This window comes from Pongo abelii, chromosome 3 (genome assembly GCF_028885655.2).
Source record: "Pongo abelii isolate AG06213 chromosome 3, NHGRI_mPonAbe1-v2.0_pri, whole genome shotgun sequence".
Lineage (NCBI taxonomy): Eukaryota > Metazoa > Chordata > Mammalia > Primates > Hominidae > Pongo > Pongo abelii.
This window is the reverse complement of record NC_071988.2, coordinates 146868299-146894553: the sequence shown is the minus strand read 5'-3', so window position 1 is coordinate 146894553 and position 26255 is coordinate 146868299. Positions and strand designations below refer to the sequence as shown.

The 26255-nt window shown below is 36.0% G+C and overlaps 1 protein-coding gene across 3 annotated transcripts in view; it reads right to left on the bottom strand.

The window, feature by feature from the left end:
* FAT4 (FAT atypical cadherin 4) overlaps positions 1–26255 on the bottom strand; it is a 183091-nt gene that overhangs the window by 156735 nt on the left and 101 nt on the right. For 2 of the 3 annotated variants that reach the window (XM_024246169.2, XM_054554467.1), the window contains exon 2: positions 20667–25853. In XM_024246169.2, coding sequence (XP_024101937.2) covers positions 20667–25841 — 5175 coding nt within the window. In that variant the 5' untranslated portion in view covers positions 25842–25853. Of the gene's footprint in view, positions 1–20666; positions 26111–26255 lie in introns of those variants that run through there. The other variant, XM_063723654.1, reaches the window with a different exon arrangement.

The following is a 26255-nucleotide window of genomic DNA, read 5'->3' as shown; positions in this document are numbered from 1 at the left end:
AAATTACATTAAAATTGTGCAGAACTTTTGCTATATAGTTATTAAAACACTTATAAAACTAATATTAGCCAATATAGTTCATTATAACCCAATTTATAATTTCAAAATTATATTGCATTGATTTATTTGCCTTGGAATATTTACTCAAAAGAACTGTACATTAGATGGAATATTTCTCTAAAAACCTGATTTAATGCAATAACTAAGAAAAAAAAGTAGTAGTGAAAAAGAATGAACCAAAATTTTACACCTGAATTTTTATATCTCATTTTAACATTCTTAGCTATAAAGTAATATAAAATTGTGTTTCATTCTTGACCATATTGTTATTGTAATAAAAAAATAAAATTCAAATGTATATGATGACGTCTACAAGATTTTTAAGTTAATGGTTAAGTTTATAATGTGCTGAGTGTTTTAATGTAAACATATCTAAATTTAAATTGTATTTTTAACATGAAATATGAGTGTATAAGGCAAAATTTAACTGAAGCTTTAATCAGTTTAAGTTTGCCATATACTAATAAAAAGCTGTTGCTCTCATCTTCTTTCTAAATGTATAATAAATGTAAAAATATGTAAATAAAACTATCCTGTTAAAGGTAAGTGCTGAAAAGTCAATGAAGGGATTCTGAACAAAACCAGTATCAATTTCATATTTTATACCATAAAAGCTTTCTAATCTCTTGAACTATGCTTTGAAATTATTTGAGCTTGATAAAAATTTTACTTTCAAAAATATCTTTATTTAAACTACTTCTTATTGATAAGACAAGATCTGTTTGATGCTTTAAATTTATCAACACCAATCACCATGCTGAAATTTTAGAAATTTATAGATCGAAAGTTAAAATTATTTTATAGTACTCTTTAATATGTTTGATAAAAATCACATATATAGTATTGGGATAATCATAAACTTACGCATTTATCATTCAACCAACATTCAATAATGCCAAGCTCATTTTTTTACTTTGAGAAAATTTATATTTTATAATATTTGATGTTATTTAAAATGAAATACTTTGAACTATTTCCTGTCACCTTTCTTCACAGGACCTCAAGGATTCATTTTTCTTAACTGTGTGTATACATTTTATAAAATGAAGAAATGCAAGGACTTTTAGGAAATCATTAATCTTTTGTATATGATGAAAAGCCACACATAGTCTCAATAAATCAATGTCTTTGGAAGACAGAAAAGAATTATTGTTTAATTCAAAATCCTTTATTTAAAATGTCAAATGTCTTTATATTATGCAGAAGTGCTCCAGATGGCTAGGCACATGTTTCAATTATGCTAAATTACAATTTTTTTCTCTTGTTTTCTTATTCTGTTACATATAGAATGTTACATTTATAGCTACTAATTGTATCTTGATTGGTGCAGGTAAAAATATTCTTATTTGTAAATGTAAATGATTTTCAGATAAGGAAGAACACACACGAATTAAAAGACATTGCATAATACACTAGTCAGAACTTTAAAAAGATATTTAGCATATGATGAATCCTAAAAGTTAAAAAATAAAAAATTATATTTTTCATTAATCATTTTTATTACAAATGGACATTACTATACCCCTCATCCTTTCACTACTAAGAAGACTTCAGAAATAAGAAACACCTGGGGTCTCTATACTAATAGTAATTCTACAGTTAATAGAAGTATAATGTAAAAACTAACAAATCTCTAATATTTGTATGAATTCCCATATAACCACTGCCTCAGGCCACCTCTTTTAAAAACACCTCATACATTCTGTGCTAAGCAAAAGATCCTTATTTTAGTTCATTTTAAATATGCTTCCTAGGGATAGCTCATAGAGCCATTCCTTGTTCTTGAAACACTACAGAGTTCTTTCACTTTTGTCATTTTTTTCTTGCATATCTTTCAGAACTATTGCTTTTCCTACGAAGGTTTAATCAGTTAAGTTTGCCTTATACTAATAAAAAACTATTGCTCTCATCTTCTTTCTAAATGTATAATAAATGTAAAAATAAATAAAAACTATTCTGTTAAAGGTAATTGCTGAAAAGCCAGTGAAGGTATTCTAAAGCTACATAACAACACATAACACATTTACACAAACTTAATAAACAGGACAGTGTACATTTTTACTTAAGTTATAGTTTATTATCTCAATGATTGCTTACAATAGCTTGTCAACTAATGCCAAAATCTTGTAATGTGTTTGAGTAGCAACCACAGTAGAAAAGATAACTATCCCTTAGTGTTCCATGTGTTGATTATCCTACTACTACTACTATGCTGTTACTAATACTATTACTGCTAATACTACTACTGCTGCTGCTGCTACTATTGTCACCGCAACTGCTACACAACTACTACTTCAAAGAACTAGTGACACTGGAAAACTTTAGAGAAGAGCTTCTAAATTTGCAAATGTGTAATTAAATTCTTATATATGACCTAACCTATTAAAAAGAGATTGAGACCATCCTGGCTAACACGGTGAAACCCCGTCTCTACTAAAAACACAAAAAATTAGCCGGGCGTGGTGGCGGGCGCCTGTAGTCCCAGCTACTGGGGAAGCTGAGGCAGGAGAATGGTGTGAACCCGGGAGGCGGAGCTTGCAGTGAGCCGAGATCGCGCCACTGCACTCCAGCCTGGGCGACAGAGCGAGGCTCCGTCTCAAAAAAAAAAAGAGTTGTTTCTTACAATGTGCTCTACGAGATACAATTTGCATCAGAATCCCTTGAGGGACTTGTTAAAATATGTTTCAAGAACTTTCATGAAATCTTCTGAAAAGTAATCTGCATTTTAAATAAATATCCACCTAAGAGATTCTCATGTACATTAAGTTTTGAGAATTAATCAAACTAAAATATATCAACATATAAAATTAATTTTTTTGAATTTAAAATTTTGCTTATATTGAATATCCACAAAGTAGAAAGAATAAGAGCCCTTGAAAAAATATGTTGAAGGTTCATTTTCTGAAATTCTTGCATTTTCTGTCAGTGATCTTAAAGAATATTTTCTATATTCATTTGATTAAAATTCTGCTTCTATATTCAAACTATTTTTATTCAGGATTCATTTCAAAAAGGACTTAAAGTAGTATTTTTTAAACTGTCTATGTCATATGCACATATAAAATTATACAATTATACAATTAACTATACAATTATATTATAGATGTACAATAAAATATTAATTATTTTTAAAAATTTTCCAAACTGATATCTTTATCAGAAAATACTATTAAATTCTTATATATGACCAGATCAGGATGTGCTATTGCTAAGGATGAATTTTGCTTAGGCTGAAATCTTGGCTCTAGGTCTTCCTAATCGTATGATCCAAAGGGAGTTAATTAATCTTCCCTGAGCCTCAGTTTTCTCATCAGTGAAATGGTAATAACAATGATAACTATTTCATAGCATTATTTTGAGGTTTGAATAAAATAGCATAAATAGCCATTTGTTTTAAATAAATGTTAGTTTTAGTTGTTTTAGAGGTAGTTGCTGTTAATGTTCCATAATTATTAATAATGATGCTATTATTGTTTAATAACTATTACCATAGAAATAATGTTGGAGGTTGGGTGCGGTGGTTCACTCCTATAATCCCAGCACTTTGGGAGGCCGAGGCAGGCGGATCACGAGGTCAGAAGATCGAGACCATCCTGGCTAACACGGTGAAACCCCGTCTCTACTAAAAATACAAAAAAATTAGCCAGGCGTGGTGGCATGAGCCTGTAATCCCAGCTACTCGGGAGGCTGAGGCAGGAGAATCGCTTGAACCCGGGAGGCAGAGGTTGTAATGAGCCAAGATCGTGCCACTGTACTCCAGCCTGGGCGACAGGGCGAGACTCCGTCTCAAAAAAAAAGGAGATAATGTTGATAATGTTGCAGAGAGATGAATAATTATATTTCCTGACCAGGATGTAAAAATATGTCATCAAATACAAACATGCATCGGGGCATCTTAGGGCAAAGAAAGCTCTTAAGGACAGAGATGGTAACAGCACAGAATGGACCTGTATTCAAACAGGAAGGAAAGGTAAAGCACATCAGGACTGATAAGCAGCCTCAGACCAAAGTACACTAGGGTATCCCTTGGATGAGGCCCAAGGTGCACATGCTTTAAATCAAATGCTATTTAATTACATAGGAATGTAATATTTCATATTCAGTATTTTAAAAACAGAAGAATAAAGGTGGGTATAATTTGCATGATATTTTTTCTGCATGTAGATTAAAAAAATATTTCATTTCCAATAGTTTAAAATATGCAGACAAAGCCTTATGAAATACAAAAACCAAAAGCTCAGATAGGATAAATAATCTCAATTGTGCTGAGATTACAGAAACCAGTTACCGTAATCAGTTGGTGAAACTTTTTCACCACAGCAATCTTTTAGATTTTCTGATAATTGTTTATGTGATGTTTGTCTTCCTATTAGATTGTTAGTCTCTTGAGGGCATGTATAAAAGCTATAAATAAAAGCTATCCTGTTAAAGGTAACTGCTTACCTTTGAACCATGCATATTTGAACTATGTGTATCTGACCTGAGCTATGCATATTTAAATCCCCAGTAAGAAACACTGTATCTCGCATATTGAATACTGGAATGATAGTTAAGGATGGGAAGGTAGTACAAAGGCCAACAAACTATCCACAATAAAAAATAAGAACAAGGTCCTAGTTAATACTTATCCCTCCTAATTAAGAAATCCTTAGTTATTGTCTAAATGACAGTGTGCAGAACCAAGATCTTAGCAATGTAAATATATACATCCAGGCAAATGGCAGAGAAAAAGGTTAATGTCCCTTCTGTTTCCATGTCCATCTTGCATTTCAGAACAAAACCAGAAATCCTAAGGAGGTTTAATTCTCTACTGAAACACCCCAAGAAAATTCTCAAACTTATCTTCATCTAAGAGCAGGGATGAAAAGATGAAGTGTCATTTACATAGTTCTCAATGTTATACCCTGGCAATCTTGTCTGATCAATGACAAAACCAGCATCTATGCAAATGAACAAAATGAGAGAGAAGTGAATGGATACTTATTTTGGGTGAGTATCATGGGTGCATTTTTAAGTTTTGTTTCTCAAAGCTGCTCTGTGAAATAGATTTCACAAAAGAGGCAACTGATACTGTGATATTCTTGGGGAAGACAGCTTCCTCAAGTCATGATTGTACCCAAGTGTGTTTGAATCAAAAGTCCTTAGTCTTCCCATGTATTACATAGACTCTCTAAAAGAGTTTTATTTTTCTTCCGAAGTTCCCTAGATTTGAATTCAATAGTCTTTTTATGCTCACCTACTCTTGTAAGGAAAATTTTATATGTAATAACAGTAATCCTTAAAGCAACCTCCATATAATTATATCTGGCTGTGTTTATGTAAGTGTTTTAACATATAATGTAGTTACAGTATTGGCTCCATCTTACCTTTTCTTCTACTACTAAATCTATACTAATTATTAGTTATCAACTTCTAGTTAAATATTCTATATTTTCCTTCTCTCAGGGTCATTATTAAAAGCAAATTTTGATTCATTTATTTTTAAGTATTTAATTAGGAGGCAAGTTTAGGTATATCAGTGATAGAAATGTGCCTTTCAAAGTTAGTTTAACATCTCATTTAATTCAGTTAATTATAAATTCAAGCCTTAAAAAACAAATTTTCTGTGTTTCCTAAGTATGCTTTTCCTTTTAATGTGATTAATTAATGGCTAATTTAATATGATTCATTGATGTACTTTGGAGTGTAGTTATTACATCCTTCAAAAATACTGTTTGCTTATATTTTCTAGTTTAAAAATTCACTATAATCCAAACAAAAAGGAAAGATCTAGTTATGATATAGATCAGCATTCAAATACTTTTATTTATATTTATGGCTTTTGCTTTTAATCTCCTTCTATGAAATTAGCAGGCTATGATTTATAATAATTGAAGACCAGTTAAGTGTACTGGAAAGAACTAAAGCCTTGGAACCAAATGAACTCAAATGGCGCTCTACCACAAAACAATATACTGACAATTTCATGATCCTTGATACTCCATCTACAAAATGGAAATACCGTTACTTACCTTCTAGAGTTGTTGAGATAATTAAATGATATATTTGTAATGCATATATTAATAAGTATATGATATTTAAGTTGAAAATCAACAATGAGTTCCCGCCTATCACTCTAGTTCTGCCTAATTTTATTTGTTTTCATAGTGATAGTATAATTAAATTTGTTCTAACATATTGCCTCAGCATCAGAATAAATACATTAAAAGAGTGGTACCTTGTTTCATTTCCTCTATTAAAATACAACTAAGACCACTTACTCAAAGAAGCACAACCAGAATGGACAGTTTTCAAAGTAATTTTTCTAGTTCCAGAAATAGAGCTCACAAAATGATATTGCTTACAATGATCAGACATTGAACATTTAAAATTTATCTTTACTAAGTGTTTCAAATATAATATTAAAATGAAAGAAAGGTCTTTTAGAGCCAAACAATGTTCTGAAGTCTCACCTCTGGAATAGTCATTAACAATTCACTTACCCTATCTTTTAACAAAGGTTATATTTTTATTCGTTTCCCTAGGCAGGTGGATTATATTTAGAACATAACTTCCGTATCTGACACTTATCAAAACATAGTGTATAAATTGGAAAATGCTACTCTACCTTTGCATTATATTAAAATTTAAAAATTCTGTAGTTTACTTAAAATAAATATATGCAAAATCAATGTTTAAAAAATTACATCTGCTTCCCTTTGTTAGCTAATAACCCTTCTGTTCTTGGTTATGTCTTGCGGCTCACTAGTCACTCATTTAAAAATTATTTTTCTACCTGATACAGTACAATGAAGAAAATTACCAGAGAGTTATTTTTAATGCAGTTCCTTAATAATTTCCTTAAAACCGAGAAACAGAATTTGTAAGATTGGTCTTGATTTCCCTTTATGTGGTATCATTAAAAATGTCATCACAATTTTTGTATGAACAGTAGCTATTTACATGACCAGGAGTTGTTTACATTTTTTTATCATTGCCTTCTGGACCACACAAGGAGCAAATAACTGAATGTAGCATCAACAAAAGTAAATCAAACAGTCTTTTAGGAAAATATGCAGTGCTATGTGTACTGCACATTTTCCTCACAACACTTATTAAGGGATTGGAATTCTCTTTTTTTAACAGATAAAGGTACTGTGGTTCAGAGAAGTTTGGCTTCTCCTTGAAAGTCACACAGCATGAAAAGTTAAGCCAGTATTTGAACAAAACTATTCTGACTTTCAAATATATATTTATTTTAATATTTCACCATGCAGAACACAGATGTACTCAAGAATAATAAATAGAACTGCTCCAGAAAAAAAAATGAAATACACATGAAATCCTTTAATGAAGGTTAAAAAATTGACTTTAGGAAACACTGAACTTATAAAAAAAAGTAGAGTTTTATTTCTTCAAATGTTTCCTCTGTGTATTATAAATTATATTATTAACTAATGGAATACATTTACTTAGGCCATTTTTTTCCCAAATAGTATTGGAGGTATAAGACAGAGGCAAGCTAAGCAATAAATGGATATTGTGATATATTTAATTTTAGACACATATAATAAACAGCACTCCCAGAAAATCACCTAATTTTAGACACATATAATAAACAGCACTCCCAGAAAATCACCTCTACTCCTACGTTAATACTGCTCAATCACAACACCACCCCAACCCCATCATCAACATCTACCACCACCATTTTTTTTCCAACAAAAATGGATTGTATTAGTATATTTTCTCTTGGTTGCTGAGCAACAAAATTTCTTCATGTAAGTATAAAAATACTGACAAACAAAGAGAAAACTGCTGAGAAGAAAATACAATAATAGACACCTCTATCAGCTACAGCCATCTGTGTTCAGTTTGACCCATGTTTTTGGCAAGCTTCTATTGTCCCTCCCATCCAAAGCTGTCTTGTCCTACAGAGAAAATTCTACTCCCACTTTCTTCATTTTCCAGCAAGACAGGGTCAACTGGTGTTCTAAATCTGCCAGGCTCTGGAATTAGAACACTAAAGATTCATTACTTGTAACTAATTACAACCTCAGTGGATAAATACGTTCCCTATTTTATTACGTGAAGTAATAAAATATTAAGCTGGCATTGCAACACAGGCTGTTCTGTTCCACATAGCTATACTATACATGAATTGGTATTTTAATGTTTTTAGTGGAAATTTTAAAGTACCATCTTAAAAAAAAGAGACTATGGGTTAACTTTTGTGCAATTAGAGGATTGCCACACAGCTACTGGTGAGGAAAACTCTATGACCATATAATATAATCAATTCAGAGTTATTAACATTTAATAACTCTGAATTATGTTTCAAATTTGCCATTAGATAGACATAATCACAATTGGTATTGGTATTAAAGTAATACATGAAATACATGTCTTGTTTTAAGCAAATCTCCTGAAACTGTCAAACATCTCAAAATTGTTAAAAAAATTTGAAATTAACATGACAATAGAATTGAATACATTTTATTATTTTTTAATTTGAAGACAGGAGATCCCTAAAAGGTTAAATGCTATTAGCACCTGATAGGAAGCAATTTCTCAGAATTGTGCAAAGGATTTAGAAGCAGTGTCATGAAAAAAGAAAGATTATAGCTGTTGGTGGATCCAGGATCTTTGTAAATGGGATTTAGGGACAACAATATGGATGGGATGGGGACAGGTGCATGGGAAGAGGTGAGGGGGCATGTGGGAAAGAGCAAGCATCGGGGTCTAAAGGCTTCATCTTGAAGCTGCATTTGCATAACAAAAAATCCTTGTTTTACCTTAAATTCCATGTTTTTGGGGGATTTTTTGGGAGGATGTCTTTGGGAGGATGCTGATGGAGATGTGAAGATCATGAGGAAGCTGTAGCCTCCTTTTCTCACTCCGTGTTTAAGGACTGGAGTCAACACTGAGTATAGGTTGACTATACTCAGTAAGTAAGAAATTCTAATCTGGGACTCCTCTGCCAACTAAGTGTGTTATATGAGTGGGCCACATAAACCCTATTGTTTCAGTTTATCATTTGAAAATGAGATGTCAAATGACTGTCCTAGAATTAAAAACCTGAGAATCCCATTCCCATCTTAGAGCTCTGACCTTTACTTGGTATTGATTCCTCACCTTCCTAGCCTTAGGATATTAGTGACTCCACCAGAGGAAAAGTTAGAATGTATGTGATAGTTATTCTTTTATATTTTTAATATTTGAAAATATAAGACATTTTTATATAGCATCAATGTTTTCAATAGCAAATTGTGTCATCTCACAGGATGATCGTTTCTATTTCTTGAAAAATGGAAACAATCTAAGACACAGATTACTAGAAATTTGTGCCAAGTATTTTAATCACTGCAGCATAGCTTAAAATAAAGTCTCCTTAAGGATTAAGCTAAAGTTTTACAGAAAACCTCTCTAGTTAGATTTTCCCTGTGATGTGCTATAGATATGTTAATGTGAAAAACCCCAATAGGGATATTCTTGCTGTGATTATAAAATATTAATCCACTTCATGAAATAAAGCTAAACAAAAGCACTTATCAGTAGGGAATCTCTTTTGATCCATAAATAAATAATTTGCCAGAACTGCACTTTTACAGTTTGCCACAAATCCACATGAAAAGACATCACATTAAAATGATGTTGAAAATCTGTCATTGAACAAGTGAAAATGCCATTAAGAAAATCATCACCTTAAAATAGGTCTGTTTTGAGCATCTGTGGGACGAATTCCACTAAGTTCCTTGGGTTTAGAAAATCTGTATTTCCTTTGTTTACTCTGTGTTTGTTTAGTATAGGAGCACCATGAGTTACATATCTGATCTTGCTTCTCTGCTTGACTTGGCCTTTAGAAAGCTAAACATAAACTCAATGAGTTACCTAAATCACATATATCTGTATGCTAATCTTATCTATTTCAGGATTATTTTTAGTAACACTTATTTTTACTACTTAGAGATTCATTTAACTATTGCATCTCTTTGTTGTATATATACTTTTGTAAACTGCTTCAAATCTATTGTAGAATGAAGCCAATGTATAAATAAAAATAAGAGTAAGTATTTTAACTAAAGAACAAAAATGTATATACTATAAAATACCACCCCAAGCAGAAGGAAGCCCATCTTCTTTGTGTATTTGCTTATTTTGAATATTTTATGAAGTAAGAAAATACTTTTCTGTCTAGGAAAATGTTTTAATCATTAATTGGAAAACCTTCACTTAAAAAGTTACCAGAATTTATATGTTTTGTTAAAGAGTAGTTTTGAAAGATAGATAGTTTTCCCTTTTTTGGACTGCACAAGCCAAGTTGACCTCAATTAAGAAAACTGCATTAAGTCATGGACAAAAAACGATTTCTAAATAGGCTCACAAACAAACACACACAATTCCATGATAGTCAATATTTTACTACCATCACTAAAAATTGAGAGATGAATATCCCTCATCTAAATCAGAGATAAGGCTTCTCTCTGAATGAAACAAAACACTGAATGAAATGAAATGAAATCAAATCAAATCAAATGAAAATGAAACAAACACTGAATATTCAAATATTCTAACTTGTTTGTTTCCTGAGCAACTAAGTCTTTCAAAAAGCTTCACAATTTATAAATGACTTCACTTAAGAGGTTATAACTATTACTAAATTATGTCAACAACAATACAATACCAATAGTGGATGAAAAATAGCATTAACACCAGACTGGGCAGTATTGTTTAATGTCAGGCATATTGACCAAAGTCATATAAACCTTGGTGCTTGTCTAGATTTGTGAGCACACAGAAATAATGAAATTCCTTGTGTCTTTTCCTTAAAATGAACATAAAAGTGCTTGACTTCCTTACAGACTTGTTGAGGAAATTGAGAAAGGAAAAAAAAAAAAAAGAATGGAACTCTAAAATACTTTAGAAATAGAAAGGCATTTTCTTAAATGTTAATAGTCCTGTGCAGATCTATATTTTGGGAAAAAAGGGGAAGAGCACTAATAAACTTTATGGAGTGCCATTGTTTTTCTCACAAGAAGCTATAAGTAGGCACTATCATTACCATTTTACAAATGAGGAAAATAAGATTCTGAGAGTAGCTGTGACAACATCTGAATCAAGCCTCTCTTAAATCAAAAGCCTGCATTCTTTCAACTAAACTTAAGGCAAGAGGGATTGTTCAGCAGTATTTTCTTTGCTACGTGTTAAAATCAAGTTTACTGATATTATTGATGTGAAATGTTGAACAAGGATGGCAAATTAGAAAAAAGGAATGACAGTAATTAAAGTTATCAATATTAAAAGTAGTAATGTTTTCAAAGTTTCTATGTATTCACCTTTTTGCTGATGAACAACATGGTTTACAATAACTTAAGATCTGCTCTCTACAGCAAAATTAGGTAAGTTTGAAGGAAATGAGAAGACATGAGATGGTGTAGCATACACTGTGATATATATTTTCTAAAATGTTCTACTTTACCAAAACATCTATAGCATTAGTGGTCCCACTTTTCTTCACAGACACCATAAATGTTTCTGAAGTTTGGGTTACAGGCTCTTAGCCAATCAAGTCATGTAGCCACTATCTTTTTATCAAGGAAAATCAGTCTTTTCCAATCAGTTAACTTCCCTAATTTCGGAAGAGGCTCTAAAGTCTTGGCTTAAGAGATGAAAAATGACTCCCTTACTTCAGCATGCATCACTGGTTGAGCTCCTGGAGCTTAAGCAGCATATTTGCAGCATTATCAACAGTAAATCCTTAGTTTATCAATGATTTACTGAGCATCTGCCTAGAGCCAGCCACACTGTAGGTGCTGTGCATATAGCAGAAACAGATGAAAACCTTTCCCCTCATGGAACATATATTCTAAAGGGAAGGCACACCATAAACAGAATAAACAAGTAACATATGTGTTATGTCGGGTGATGATAAGAAAAAAGCAGAAACAAAAGGAAGGAAAGAGAAAAACAAAGATTGGAGGGAAGAAAGACTTTGCAAGGTGACTCTCAGAAATGATGTGGGGAAAGTGAGGAAGGGAGCAGTTCAGGCCAGAGCTGCCACAAAGACCCTAAGGAGGGGCACCTGAGGCCTGGAGCTCTGATGGTTGCTGAACAAGTTCAGGCAAGGGGAGTCAGGAAAAAAGAGGTCCAAACAGTAACTAATAAGAGCAGTAAACTAGGGTCTTCAGGGTCATTGTAAGAATTTGACTTTTACTATAAGTGAAATGGGAAGTTTTTGGGCAAATGAAATGATCCAAAAGATCACTCTCACTCTAGTTGCTAGACCAAACTGAAGGGGACAAGGACAAAGGCTGAGATGCCAGTTCATTCATTCATTCACTTAGTCATTCAACAGAAACTTATATTGTGTTACTATGTTTGTTCCAAGTAATGTTCTAGACTCTTGAGATATGTTAGGGAACATAGCAGATAAATATATCTGCCCTTGTAGAAATTAATTCCAGTGGGAAGAAGACAGATCAAACAATAATCAACATTATAAATCAATAAATTATATCACTCACACCCACCCCTATACATATATAGTGTTCATATTTTATATAAAGGAATGAGATTTGTTGAGCTCCTCAGTGAAATGGACTAAAAAGAGAAAAAATTCAACAACTAGTTCCAGGGGCATCCCAACATTTAACATGTGAGGAGATAAGTAGAAATTGGTGAAGGAGGCTGGTAAGCCTTATGGGAGAGGAAGATGAAGAAATGCCACAAGGCAATGGAAATCAGGCAGCATGAGGGGATAGTTACAATAATAAGTTATTAAAGGAAGATTTAGCCTAATTTGCAATGTGAGATAGAAAAAAATACTTGAAGTATGGGAGGTTGTTGTCCAGGCTGATGTCTGGAGAAAGGGTGTTCTATGCAGAAGGAAGAGCCAAGGCAAAAGCCCGAAGACTAATGTGTGCCTAGCAAGTTCCAAGAATAGAAAGAAGCCAGTGTAGGTAAAGCCAAGTAAGAGAAGAGAACAGTAGGAACACTGTCAGAAATCAACAAGAAGATGTCTTCAATAATTCAAGGGAAGAATGATGGTGTCTTAGACCAAGTTAGTAACAGTGAGCATGATGAGAAATTATCATGAAATGATCATATTGAAATGAAATATTTTGAAGACAGAGCCAACAAGATCAACTGAAAGGTTGTATGTAGGGTGAGAAAGAAAGTTAGGAGTCAAAGATAACTCTAAGATTTTTGACCTGAGCAATCAGAAGGTTGGAATTGCCATCAATTGAAAAGAAGATGGGTGAAGATGGAATATGTTTTTATTGGGGAGAATATCAGCAGCTCAGATTTTAAAATGTTAATTTAAAATATCAATTAGGAAGCTAATCAATGAATAAGTGATCGGTTATGTGAATATAGGGTTCAGGAAAGACATATGGGCTGGAGACAAAATTTTGGAGTCATCAGTGTATATATGTCATTTAATGCTATGAGATTGAGATCCTCAAGGGAATGAGTATAGAGTAAAAAGACAAAGACTGCAAGAACTGGTTTTAGGGATGTTCCAACACTTAGAGTTTGAGGACATGGTGAGATGCTTGCGAAGGAGGCTGAGAAGTGATTGGTCCAAGAAATAAAAAAGGGTAAAAAGTCACAGAATATGATGACTTGGAAGCCAACTGAATAAAGCATTTAACAGAAGTAAAATCCACTAGGTCAAATATTCTTTAGATTAGCTACAATGAGCATTGAGAAAGGCCATTGGACCTAGCAATGTGTCCATCATAGTGGCCTCAGTAAGAGCAATTTCACTGGAGTGGCAGGGGCCAAGTCTGATGGGAGTAGATTTAAGAGATCATGAGAAGAAAAAATGCAGGTACAGGCAACTCTTTCAAAAAGTTTTGCTGAAAAGGGGAGAAAATAAATGAGCAACTGAAAGAATGGAAATATATTCCTGCCTTGGGTTTTAGAAAGCAAAATGAAGAAATAACAGATTATAGGTTAATAAAGATTATAAAGGTTAATAGGGACCTAAACAAAGATTGATAGGGACCTAAAGTAATCCTACTACTGGTTCATCACCAAAATTTCATTTTATCTTATATTTTTTCAATAATTAACATGAAAAAGTATAGAAATAAGAAAACAACTTTTTACATGGTGAGACTTATGTCTACAAATGTATAGAAATAATCATTCTTACAAGTAGCATTAGTTAGTGCTGTGTTGGAACTAAATGCACAGACTTTAGAGGCAGACTGCTGGGTTTAAATCCTGCTTCCACCATAAACCAACTCCATAAGCAACCTCCATGAGTCTCAGTATTCTCATTTGTCAAATGATGATATGTTGTATCTACCTCCGGAACCATTGCAAAGGCAAGACAGCACCTGGCAAGACTGTTTACCAGTGTCTAACAATAACATAAGCGCTTTATATATGTCAGAATCTATGAATGATAAAAAGCCTTACAGAAATGTCAAATAATCTGTAACAATCATCAGAAATGCCATTTGCTCCCACCTGCCAGTAGCAAAGCATGTTTCTAAATGTCTTTCAACATTTCTTCAAAGCCTTAAAATTCTTTGGGTTTTACTCATTGATTGTTTCTTAAAAATGCATACACATCTGGAAACTGAAGAAGATTGTGGTCCTATAATCACTTTTTAATTACCACATATAAATTATCTGCCAATTAGATTGTTTCCTCTTCATGACTTAATTGTCCAATTTTGTCTCAGGATATTAAGAGCAAAGAAAAGCCAACGGTCTTTGTACAATGGGGGCATACGTGTTAATATATAATTACATGTGTATATTTTATACAGAATGTTCGTTTAATAGAATATTTTCACCTGTCTGCATTCCCTATACTCTCCTTCTCAGTCAACATACTATTAAAATGGCTACTTTTGTCACAGACTACATAAAGCTTGAAATTATTAGAAAATATTTACCATATTCTATATTGGACACTTTATATTCATCTTGACCCATATCACCTGCCAGTTATTCTTTTCCTATTTCCACTCATGAGTGCCTAATTCAGAATACCACCTACTTTTATGGGTTTTATAAAGAGCTGGGCCTAGATTTATTAATTCTTGAAATACAGAACCCACCTCAGGGCCTATGCAGTTCGCTACAGTCACTAATGCAACAGTCCCTCACAACTAATGAGGTTCTTAGGCAGTTTTTCACTCTAATGACGACAAAGTGTAAGCTGCAGACAATGCAATGAAAAATTGATTCCACAAAATTCTAAGTAAATAACTATTTTTCAAAACTATTCCTAGAGCAGATTCCTCAAAATTGAGTAAAACAAAAAAGAATTAAAATCATTAGGGTTTTAATAAAGACAAAAAAGTAATAAATAGTAAATTCATTGGAAGATGAGTTATGTCTATAGAAATTTAGCAGCAGGAGTAAATCAAGCATCCTGAAGATATATATAAAATATGCAGCATGAACATAATTAGCCATCAATAATCCTGTTTGTCATACACATTTGTACCCATCTTAAAAATTTATAAAGCCCTTTAATTCACAGTATTTTGTTCAATACATTTAAAAACATACCAATAGGGAAGAAACAAAATCAAAAAATTTATCCCGGGCTGTTTTTTAAAGAAACACTCTTGACTTCAAACACATAGGAAGCAGTAAAATGTTTTCCTATTTAAAATAATCTTCACACTCCATCCACTCCAACCCCATCATTATTCCAAAGAAGATGATTCATCACCTAAAAATTCAAAAGTAGTTCTCCACCTTCTTAAACTGCAGTGACTGCTTCCAAAGTGAATAGACGCACTTATCACTATGCACTTATCATTATGTCTAAACATAGCAATATTCAATAAATTTTATAATAATAACAGTTATTATATATCCAGCTCTCTTGCCTGTATTCTGCTTGTGAGGTTCAATACACAAGACATACAGACATTTAATCTAAGGTGCACTATTGTGATTCAAAACCCTGTGAAAGAAAATCATTTCTAACGTTTGTATCCAAAACTGACCTCACAAATGTCTCCATCATTTCTCTTGAAAATCTTAATAGTTTCTTGTGAAAATAAATTAATTTATTATCATATTGCTAAAACTCATTTGTAATCATTAATGAATCATAGTCCATTTACCTAATATTCCAAACATACTTTTAATATATTATTTCAAGTGGCTCTTTTTTGCTGGTTGTTAACTGAATTGCCAAAATCTCACTACCCACACCAATGGTTCTCTCACTGTGGAGTATGCATGGACCTCCATGCAAACCAGAGACCTGTTTAAGGAGTCCTGGGAAATCAAAACTGTTTACACGATAATGCAAACCATCCTCTGCCTTTGTTCACTGTGTTGGCATTTATGCTAGAGGTGCAAAAGCAATGGTGGGTAAAACTGGTGGTACTTTAGCACAAATCAAAGCAGTAGATCCAAAGTACTTGAGCAGTAATTGTGTTCTTCACCACCACATACTCACAGTAAAACAAACAAACAAACAAAACAATTTCATTTAAAAAAGTAAATAAGTTTTCTTGAGAAAACAGAAAACGTATTAATTTTATCAAATCTAGACTCAACTTTGATGTCTTTTCAATGTCCTGTGTGACACAAAGCAATATGTGCACAAAGACCCATTACTCTGCACCTACGTATTGTGGTTTTCTCAAAGAAATGCATGTGTGTAATTGAATTGTAAGCTGAACTAGCCACTTGATTTGTGGAATACGATTTTTACTTGAAAGAACAACTGTTTCTTTTTAAATATTTGAGGATGCATAATCTTTTCTTTTTATCATGAACAAAGGAAGCCGGACACTTCCAGGAAAACAACAATATATGTTACTAATAGTAAAATTTGAGCTTTCGCGTAAAAATTCAAATTTGGAAAACTTCTAACCATCACCAACAGGTTGAGAGTCATATATTAAAGTCTTTTATGATAAATTCCTTATCAGTTACACCAATTTTGAAATGATCAATGCCTGATATTTCTAAATCAGGAATAGGTAAAAAAATTCATTACGAATGTGAGATAAATGTATTTTTATGTAACAGAGTATGAAAAGTTTGCTGACAGGGTTTCATATTCCACACTGCAAGTAAGTCTTAAGAAACTGCCACTGTGGACTTCTGGTGTAGTAGGCAAACTATTTCTCTATTATCCCACTCAAAATATCTGTGTAAGGATGGATTCCGCTTGCATATTTTATCCAAAAACACAACATATTGCAATATATTGCCCAAGAAGATTTGAGAATCCAGCTGTATTCTATTGAGCTAGATATTAAAGAGATTTGTAAAGATGTAAAATAATGCCACTCTTTAATTTTTAGTTAGAAAAAATAAACTTTTAAAAAATAAAATAAAAATGTTATATGTTTAAAATATAACGTAGTTTTAAAATGAATTAACAAATATTTTTAATTTCCTCAGTTTTACTGTTAAAAATGGTAAATATCAATAGATAAGACACGCTTACACAAAGTCTCCAGAGGTGTCCTTGACAATTCTTAAAAGCATAAAGGGGTCCTGAGTGTAGCAAGTTTGAGAACTATGGCCTGGTGACTACCTGAATGTATAAGATTGCTTCCTTCCATTTAAACACTAAGCTCCATATCAGAACACCCGTGTAAATTCCTCTTTCCTTGTTGAGTTTCCTGACAGTTATCAATTCATTTGTAGAGCAGAGATAATTATTATATTCTGACCTGAGTTCAATTAATGAGCAGCATCAGATTTATTAACTCCCTTCATTTCCTCAGCTTTTCTCTGGTGATTTATTCCCAAGTTCTAAAGACATATGTTCTTATCTTAGGTCTTCTACCATCTCATTCAGCAAACAGGTATGGAGCACCTACTATATATAAGGTAATATGCCAGGGTCTGAAATAACAAAGACCAATAAAACAAAGCCCCTGACCTTCATGAGGTCCAACCAAGTTCCTAAGTTGCATGTTCCTATGTAATACACATTAAAAGATAAATGCTTACTGAAGTACATATATTTACTTTTTGGTGAACCTAGAAAAATGGCACAAACTTTACATGACCTATTCTAACATAATCAAGACTATCTAAGCTCTTCTGAGAACATAAAGAGACAAAATAAAAAGGTAATTAATCTTGTGTCTGAAACCCAAACACAATCTTTCAATGACATTACTACCAATGCCAAATCTTTGGATATAACAAGTAGCGTAAGTAAAGGTGTATAACTGGACAAATCTTTGGAATGAACAATATCAGAGTCATAGTCATTAGCCTCTTACCCCAAATGTCAGAGCTAGGAAAAGAATGCAGATGAAATTGTTTGTCTTTTACCCGCTGACTCTCTGCCTGCCCATGGAATGTGATCAGCATGACTCTGCCAGAAACCTGAGTAAGCAACCCAGACTCTTATCAGTGTACATGAATAATTTTTTTAAATGCACTGGACAAAGTCCAATTAAACAAACAATTTAAAAGTCACCTTTGATAACAAGGGGAAATGTATAACTTATTTTTGCAGAATCACAGTAAATTAATTGTTTGAGCAGAAGGAAAACAGCATTTTATTGTATACACTTGAAAAATCCAACCAATAATAATATGAAATTCTAGCTCACAACCACTGCTTTCAATATTCTTTGGAGAAACACATTTGCTTTTCATTTTCAAAGTGGTTGGATCTTGAGAACTCAAATTGGGTTTAGAATTTCAGCACTTAAGTTCACAGAAGATATGCTGACTTTTTTTTACCTAAAAATTCATTACATTGAATTCTCCCCAGATTTTTAAATGAATAGAATATAGTATACATAAATGATGACTTTTCATATTGGTGTTACTTGACTTATAAAAAGTAATAAACAGATCATCCCCTATTAATAACAAAATTACTTATAAACATTTTTAATCTTCTTGCCTATTGCAGAAGCAGCACTATTTAATAATTTCATGCTAAGCCAATCTTTGCATAGCTAATGGGTAAATAAAAAAGACACAATAAATCTAATGATAAAACTGAACATTTATTCTCATTCTCCATAGTATTCTAATAAAATGTACTACACTGAACCAAACAACAGCATCTAATAACATAATCTGTTTTACAGTTTAACAAATTCATCTAAAGTCTGGAATGATTTAATTTCCTGCCTTCAATCGATATTTTGGTTTTCAAACTAATCAAATATTTTCATGTAAGTATTCATTCCAGAGAAGAAAGTTAGAGACAGGATTGTGGGTTTAGAAGATGGATAACTTCAAATCAAAATTCAGTTACATATAAATCATGGCCTGAGCTACACCAAATAGCTCAATATATAAGCCCTATATTAAAATATTATTTAAATAATTAGGTAAAAGAGGATATTTGGCTTAGAAATCCTTTCAATGTTATGTATGTAAAGATAAAATTGAATTCTCCTTAGAATTATATCTCTAATTAATATGGTCCTTTAAGCCATAAATATTCTTTCCCATCCAGATAGACATAATCAACCATTATGAAAAAAAACACAGAAGATACAAAAATATATAATAATAATAAAAACTTATCATTTAAAATAAAGAAAATCCCCACCTCCTCCCCCCAAAAAAGAAAAGAAGCAAGAAAACAAGCACATGAGCCTCAATTTCACTTGCATGTTGTGTCTGGGTCACTGCCAAGTATCACAAACCACATTTGATGTTTGTGTTTTTGGCTGAGTGACACTAGAATGTCTTTGAGGGGCCTGGGGAGGGAAAGAATGAACTTAGAAACAGCAAACAAGAGTTTTCTGAAGTATAGCTATATCATTTCTAGTTGATTATCAAAATAACATTGAAAGTAGTTCAATTAAAAAGCAAATCAACGATACAAGGAGGCAGTAGCCTAAAATACACTCCAGGGAAGGCTGAGCTTGGAATTCTTTTGGCTTATGCTATGAAACACTAATTTCTTACTCACCAGCATACAGAACAACATGTGTCTATCCCATGGCATTGAACTCAGTATTGTCAAGAAACAATCCCTAGTCTCTGATTATTCACAGCACATTGCATGCCTTAATTTAAGAGGGAAAAGGAAGGATTATCCTAAGTCAGAAGACAGTGTCTAAAATGTTAAGGCAGATGAAATCAGGAATCTTCCAAAACTTGGCTCAGCACATTAAAATTAGTCACTGTCTATAAAGAAACTGCCAAGACTGCTGAGGATGTGAAAGTTAATACTGTCCTAGTGTACACTGTCAGCCCATCCTCCATGGCCACTCTTCCTGAAGAGCTATGGTACAATGCTGATTCCTACCAAAGCTCTTCATTTTGGAATAGGTCTTCTTAATTCTGAAAGTGCCCATCTTCTAGTAGCCTTCCTTACTGAGTGGTATTTAGATTACCTCAGCAATTTAGCTTAGATATATGGATTTTTTTCCACTCTGAAATGGCTAAAGATTTCTCCTTAGCTTTATATATTTGATTGCTATAAAGTGAAAAGAAAGTTTGTTGTTTAGTTGCAACCAAGATTAAAACTAAAGTTTATGTAACTCTCTGTTAGCCTTTGACAGAACATTTTTAGGTGTTCCTGTTCATAAATTTAACAATAAACAATGAAGGTAAACAATTATAGAGAGTAAATATAAAGAGAATGATCTTCCTAAAAAGCAAATCAACAAATAATAAAATGACTACAAAATCATTACCTCTGCTCTCTGTGTTCTGGGAAAAGCAGTTGATTTTTCTATGGCATAAACATCCACCAGGTAAAGACATGCTCCTTGCTCCCGGTCCAGAATGGCTGCAGTCTGAATTATACCAGTATGTCGTCCAATAGTAAAGAGGCGTCCAACAGTTTTTTCTTCACAACGAACTGAAACAATATAATACTCCACTGGGGCCTCAGATCCTCTGGGGCTAGCTGCTTCTATTGATATCACGTTTGTGCCAATGGGTTCCCCTTCCTTCAAAATAGTTATATATTTGGGTTGAGTAAAAACAGGTCCATCAAGGCCCTGAAGAATGATGGTCAATTCAGTGGTTGATTTCCTCCTTTCAGGCCCAAGGTCTGTTGCTGAAACTATGAGATTGTAGATCAACTGTGAAGGCACCAACGCTGAAGCCACTCTCAGGTCTCCACTATAACGATCAACAATGAAGGTGTCTGTGTCCCCATTGATGATCTCATACTCTATTTCTCCATTAGCACCTTCATCTGGGTCAGCAGCCATAATTGTTGTCAGAACGGAACCAATCACAGCTGATGGATCTGCAGCAAGGGCGTTTTGTGATATAAACATTGGGACATTGTCATTGAGGTCTGTAACCAAAATGGTCACGTTCTTCAAAGCATACCGTCTAGTTTCTATTGGCACAGCTTGATCATTGGCTTTTACAGTTAACTCAAAGAGATTAGCAAATTCCCGATCTATTTCAGCATTAGTATATATAGTCCCTTTGACTTCATCTATGGTAAAGTGGTTGCCTCTTGGCATCTGTTGAATGATTGTGTAGGATAGTTGCCCATTAATGTCTGCATCAGGGTCATGTGCAGTCACTGAAATGACAGATGTACCAATGGGAATGTTCTCAACAATAGACTTGAAAATATCTCCAGGAGGAAAGCTAGGAGGATTGTCATTAAAGTCCCTCACGTGAATAACCACTGACATTGTAGATGAACGAGGAGGTCTTCCTTGGTCTTTTGCTGTTATATTTAATTTATACAAAGACTGTGTTTCAAAGTCCAATTTTTTGGCAAGAAAAATACTCCCAGTGTTTGGGCTAATGCTAAAAGTTCCGTGGTTGTTAGTCCCAGTAATACTGTAATATAAATCAGCATTGTCACCTGAATCGGAATCAGTTGCAGTAACAGAGGACACGAGTTCACCAATTCTCATGTTTTCCAAAACATCAACAAAGAGTGTTGATTTAGGGAAAGAAGGGGTATTATCATTTTCATCTAAAATATCAATATTTAAAGTACACGTTGAATTGAGGGGGATTGTCCCTGAATCCACTGCTTGAATTACAAGGGAATAGGCAGGTGTTGCTTCATAGTCTAATTTGCCAATTAGTGCTACCTGACCAGAGGTACTGTCTATAGCAAACTGTCTTTCTTCATTTCCTTTTATTATAGAATAGTGAATAAGTCCATTATTACCTTCATCAACATCTGAGGCAGATACTCTTAACACTTGTGTCAGATTGGCTGCTGACTCTGATATTGTAGCTTGGTAAAAGTCTTTTAAAAATTTGGGAGCATTATCATTTATATCCTTCATGTAAACATGTACAGTGGCCTGATCCTTGAGAGGCTGAGGGAGCCCCTGATCTGTTGCTATGACTGTAAAGCTAAACACAGCAGTCCCTCTCCGCCTCATAAGAGACTCCCTGTCAAACTGATGAGTATTTGTAATTTCCCCACTGATAGCATGCAACTCAAAATCTGGCTGCACCATTTCAAAAGAATACCTTACTTCTCCATTTGGCCCAAAGTCTTTATCTACAGCACTTACTTTGCCCACAAACGACCCAGCCCTCTGCTCTTCTTCGAAGTAAAATGTGTAATTGGTACTGTTAAAAAGAGGTCTGTTATCATTTACATCTTCTAAAATTACAGTAACATTCACAGTAGCACTAAGGGGTTCCACTGCTCTGTCAGAAGCAACAACCATTAAAACATATCTGTCTTGAAGTTCACGGTCCAGTTCACTTTTTATATACAATTGACCATCTGGGAATATGCCAAAAGCATCCCCTGTATTTCCTTCAGCAATGGTGTATGCAATTTCACCATTTGCTCCTGAATCCTTATCAGAAGCTTGTACTTTAAAGAATCGAGAATTCACAGGTTCTGACTCAGAAAGGGTGACTTCATAAGAGAGTTGGTCAAACACTGGTGAATTGTCATTTACATCATGGACATAAACTGTTAGGATGACACTAGAGGAGAGCTGTGGGACACCCATGTCAGATGCCAAGATCTCTATTTGGTAGGAGCCAGCATGAACATCCAGGGGCCCAAGCAGACTAATAGTGCCATTCTTTTCATTGATAGCAAACAGGTTCTTGGGGTTTTGCTTCAGACTATAGAGTACCATGCCATTGACACCTTCATCAGGGTCCACAGCTTTGGCCTGGAAAATGCTGTGACCTGCCTGCCAATTCTCCACCACATTTACACTCTCTATTGCCTGAAGGAAATGGGGAGAGTTGTCATTCAAATCCTTAACTGTTATGTTAACCATAGTGTCTCCAGTCACTGTGCCCCCACTGGCCACTACCTTCAGCTGATAAAAGGATTGCTCTTCTCTATCAATCACATTTGCTGTGGTAAGCTGCCCAGTGACGTGGTTGATAGCAAACATACCTTTCTGATCCCCAGTAGTAATGAGATAACTGATGTTGGAATTGAGATCCATGGTGGATGCAGACACACTACCCACATGGTATCCCAGCGCCACGTTCTCAAAAACCACAAAGCTGTAGGCAACCTGACTGAATACAGGTGGGTTGTCTTGAGTGTCCAATACAGTGATGGTTACTATTGCCTGGTTGGGAGACTGTAAATTGCCACCATCAGTAGCTACTACTTGCAACTGATAAGCTGTTTTTTCTTCTCTGTCTAGGGCCATTCTTGTAGAAATAACCCCACTCTGAGCATTGACCTGAAACCGAGACCTGTCCCCAGCAGATATGCTATATTTGACAGTACCATTGGTACCCAAGTCTGGGTCAGTGGCAGACACAGTGGTGATGTAGCTACCTCCAGGCTCATTCTCCTTAATGTGAGCAAAGTATTGGACCGGGTAGAACACAGGGCTGTTATCATTTATATCCAGAAGACTCACATTTATGCGAGCCATTGATGACTGGGGAGGGGAACCCAGATCTGTGGCCAGAACCAACAGGGAGTAGAAGGCTTGCTCTTCTCTGTCCAAGGAGGAAATAGTACTCAACCTTCCAGACACAGGATCCAGACGGAAAGACCTCCGGTCAGTCTCTGCCTCTTGTAAGGAGAAGCGCACTGTTCCGTTGTCACCCAGGTCCCCGTCAGTTGCCCTGAGCATCAGCAGTTCTGTCCCTGTTGGGGCATTCTCAACCACAGACACATCATACCCTTCTGGCTGGCTAAATACTGGCTTTTCATCATTCACATCTAGGAGAGTTACTACAAGCTGGGCATAGGACACCTTGGGGTGAACTCCCTGGTCCCGGGCACTTATATTCAGAACAATCTGGGAAGCAAGTTCACGGTCCAGGCCCCCAGAGGACCCAGTGGTCACGAGGCCGCTATGTTCACTGATATGGAACCATCCCAGTCCATTGCCAGAGACGATGCTGTAACGGAGATTAGCATTGAGACCAGAGTCGCCATCAGTGGCAGATATCCCACTCACATAGCTTCCCGGAGGCGCCTCCTCGCTCAGGTTCACTCTGTACACTTGCTGTGAAAAGACAGGAGGATGGTCATTGATGTCATTAACAAAAATCACCAGGCTTGCCACAGAAGAGCGCGCCTGGACTGCTGCGCCAGGGGGCGCCCCGTAGTTATCAGAGACGGAAACTGTGAGGTTGTAGGAAGGGATGCGCTCGCGGTCCAAGGCGCTGGCCACCTTGATTAGGCTCAGGTTCGGCACTTTGCTGCTTTGCACTTCAAAGTGGCGCTGCTCATTGCCCCCGAGAATTTGCACGGAGATGTTCCCGTTGGCCGCGGGAGAATCTGCGTCCGTCACGGTGAGCAGAGCCACCACGGTGCCCACTTGAGCGTTCTCATCTACCGAGGCGTAGCGCGAGGTGGCCGGGAAGTAGCGGAACTTCACTACCGGGTCATTGTCATTCACGTCCAGCAGCTGAATCAGCGCCTCGGCGCGCCCAGTGAGGGAAGGCACGCCTCTGTCCATCGCCTGCACCGTAAGCGAGTACTGGCGCCGGGCTTCGAAGTCCAGGGGCTCCCGCACCGTGATAAGTCCCGTCTCAGGGTCCATTTGGAAGGGGGTCCCCTCGTCCTGCAGGCGATAGCGGATATCCGCGTTGGTGCCCTCGTCCGCGTCCGCCGCCGCCACCTGGAGGACGCTGGAGCCCACAACCGCGTCCTCAGGCACCCCCGCCTGGTAGTGAGAACTGCCAAAAACCGGGGGGTTGTCATTAATGTCTTGCACAGTCACGTTTACCTGAAGGTAGCCCCGCCGCTTAGGCTCACCCTTGTCCTCCACCTCAACCAGGAGCTGGTACTGCGGCGTGACCTCACGGTCCAGCCCGCCCTTGGACACCAGATGCAGGAAGGCTCCCTCGCCGCTGGGGTTCAGGGTGATGTCCAGACGGAAGCGGCCCGCCTCATTGCCGCGGATGATGCGGTAGGAGCGGTGGTCCACACCGTTTGAGCCGATGTCCGAGTCGGTGGCGGTGTCTAAGATGACTTGGCGTCCGCTGCTACTGTCTTCCTTGAAAGTGACCACGATAGAGGGGTCCGGGAAAACGGGGGCGTTGTCATTGAGGTCCCGCACCAGCACTCGCACTTCGGTGGGGTAGGTGGGCGCGCTGGAAAGGACCACCAGGTTGATCACGTCGCTGGGCAGGCTCTCGCGGTCGATGGTGGAGGTGGTGTACAGGGCTCCGGTGCTACTGTTTATGGCAAACAGGGCGTGGCTTTCGCTGAGCCTGTAGGTGAAGCCGGGGCGCGTCTGGATGGTGCCTACTAGAGTGCCTGGAGGTTGCTCTTCCAGCACTTGGAACACCTGGCGCTGCTCGGCCCCGTGGACCCAGGCCTGCCCCGGAAGCAATGACAGTAGCCAAAACACTCGAAGGAGCTGAGATACTGATAGAGTGTGCAACGGGAGCCACGGGCGGCCAGTAGCCCTGTCTGGTGCTAAGTCCATGGTCCTGGCTCCCTAAAACGATGTGATAAAGAGAAGGAAGGGGTGAAGCAAACGCAATGATATTTACAGGGATTAAGGAGCGCCAGCAAAGATTCAGCTGACGACTTGGTCTGAGACCTCTGCTATTTCAAAGAACCTCCAGTCCAGCAAAAGCAAGTAGCATCAGCAAAAGACTCTAGGTAGCCAGTTGGGCGCGGAGTGCAAGAGAGATGCTGTGGCGAAAAGCGGCAGGGCATTCCGCGGGACACTCCTGTGAGCTGAATTCCCAGAAAAGTTTCTCAAGCCTCTTATACACGCCCCCTTTTACTTTGTTTTTGAATCCAGATAGTCTGAGCGTTTTCACCCGGGTGGATGAGAGTTGGGAGAAGTTGCCTGTATCTAAGGTATATGAGGAATCATTGCAAAGAACGGTCT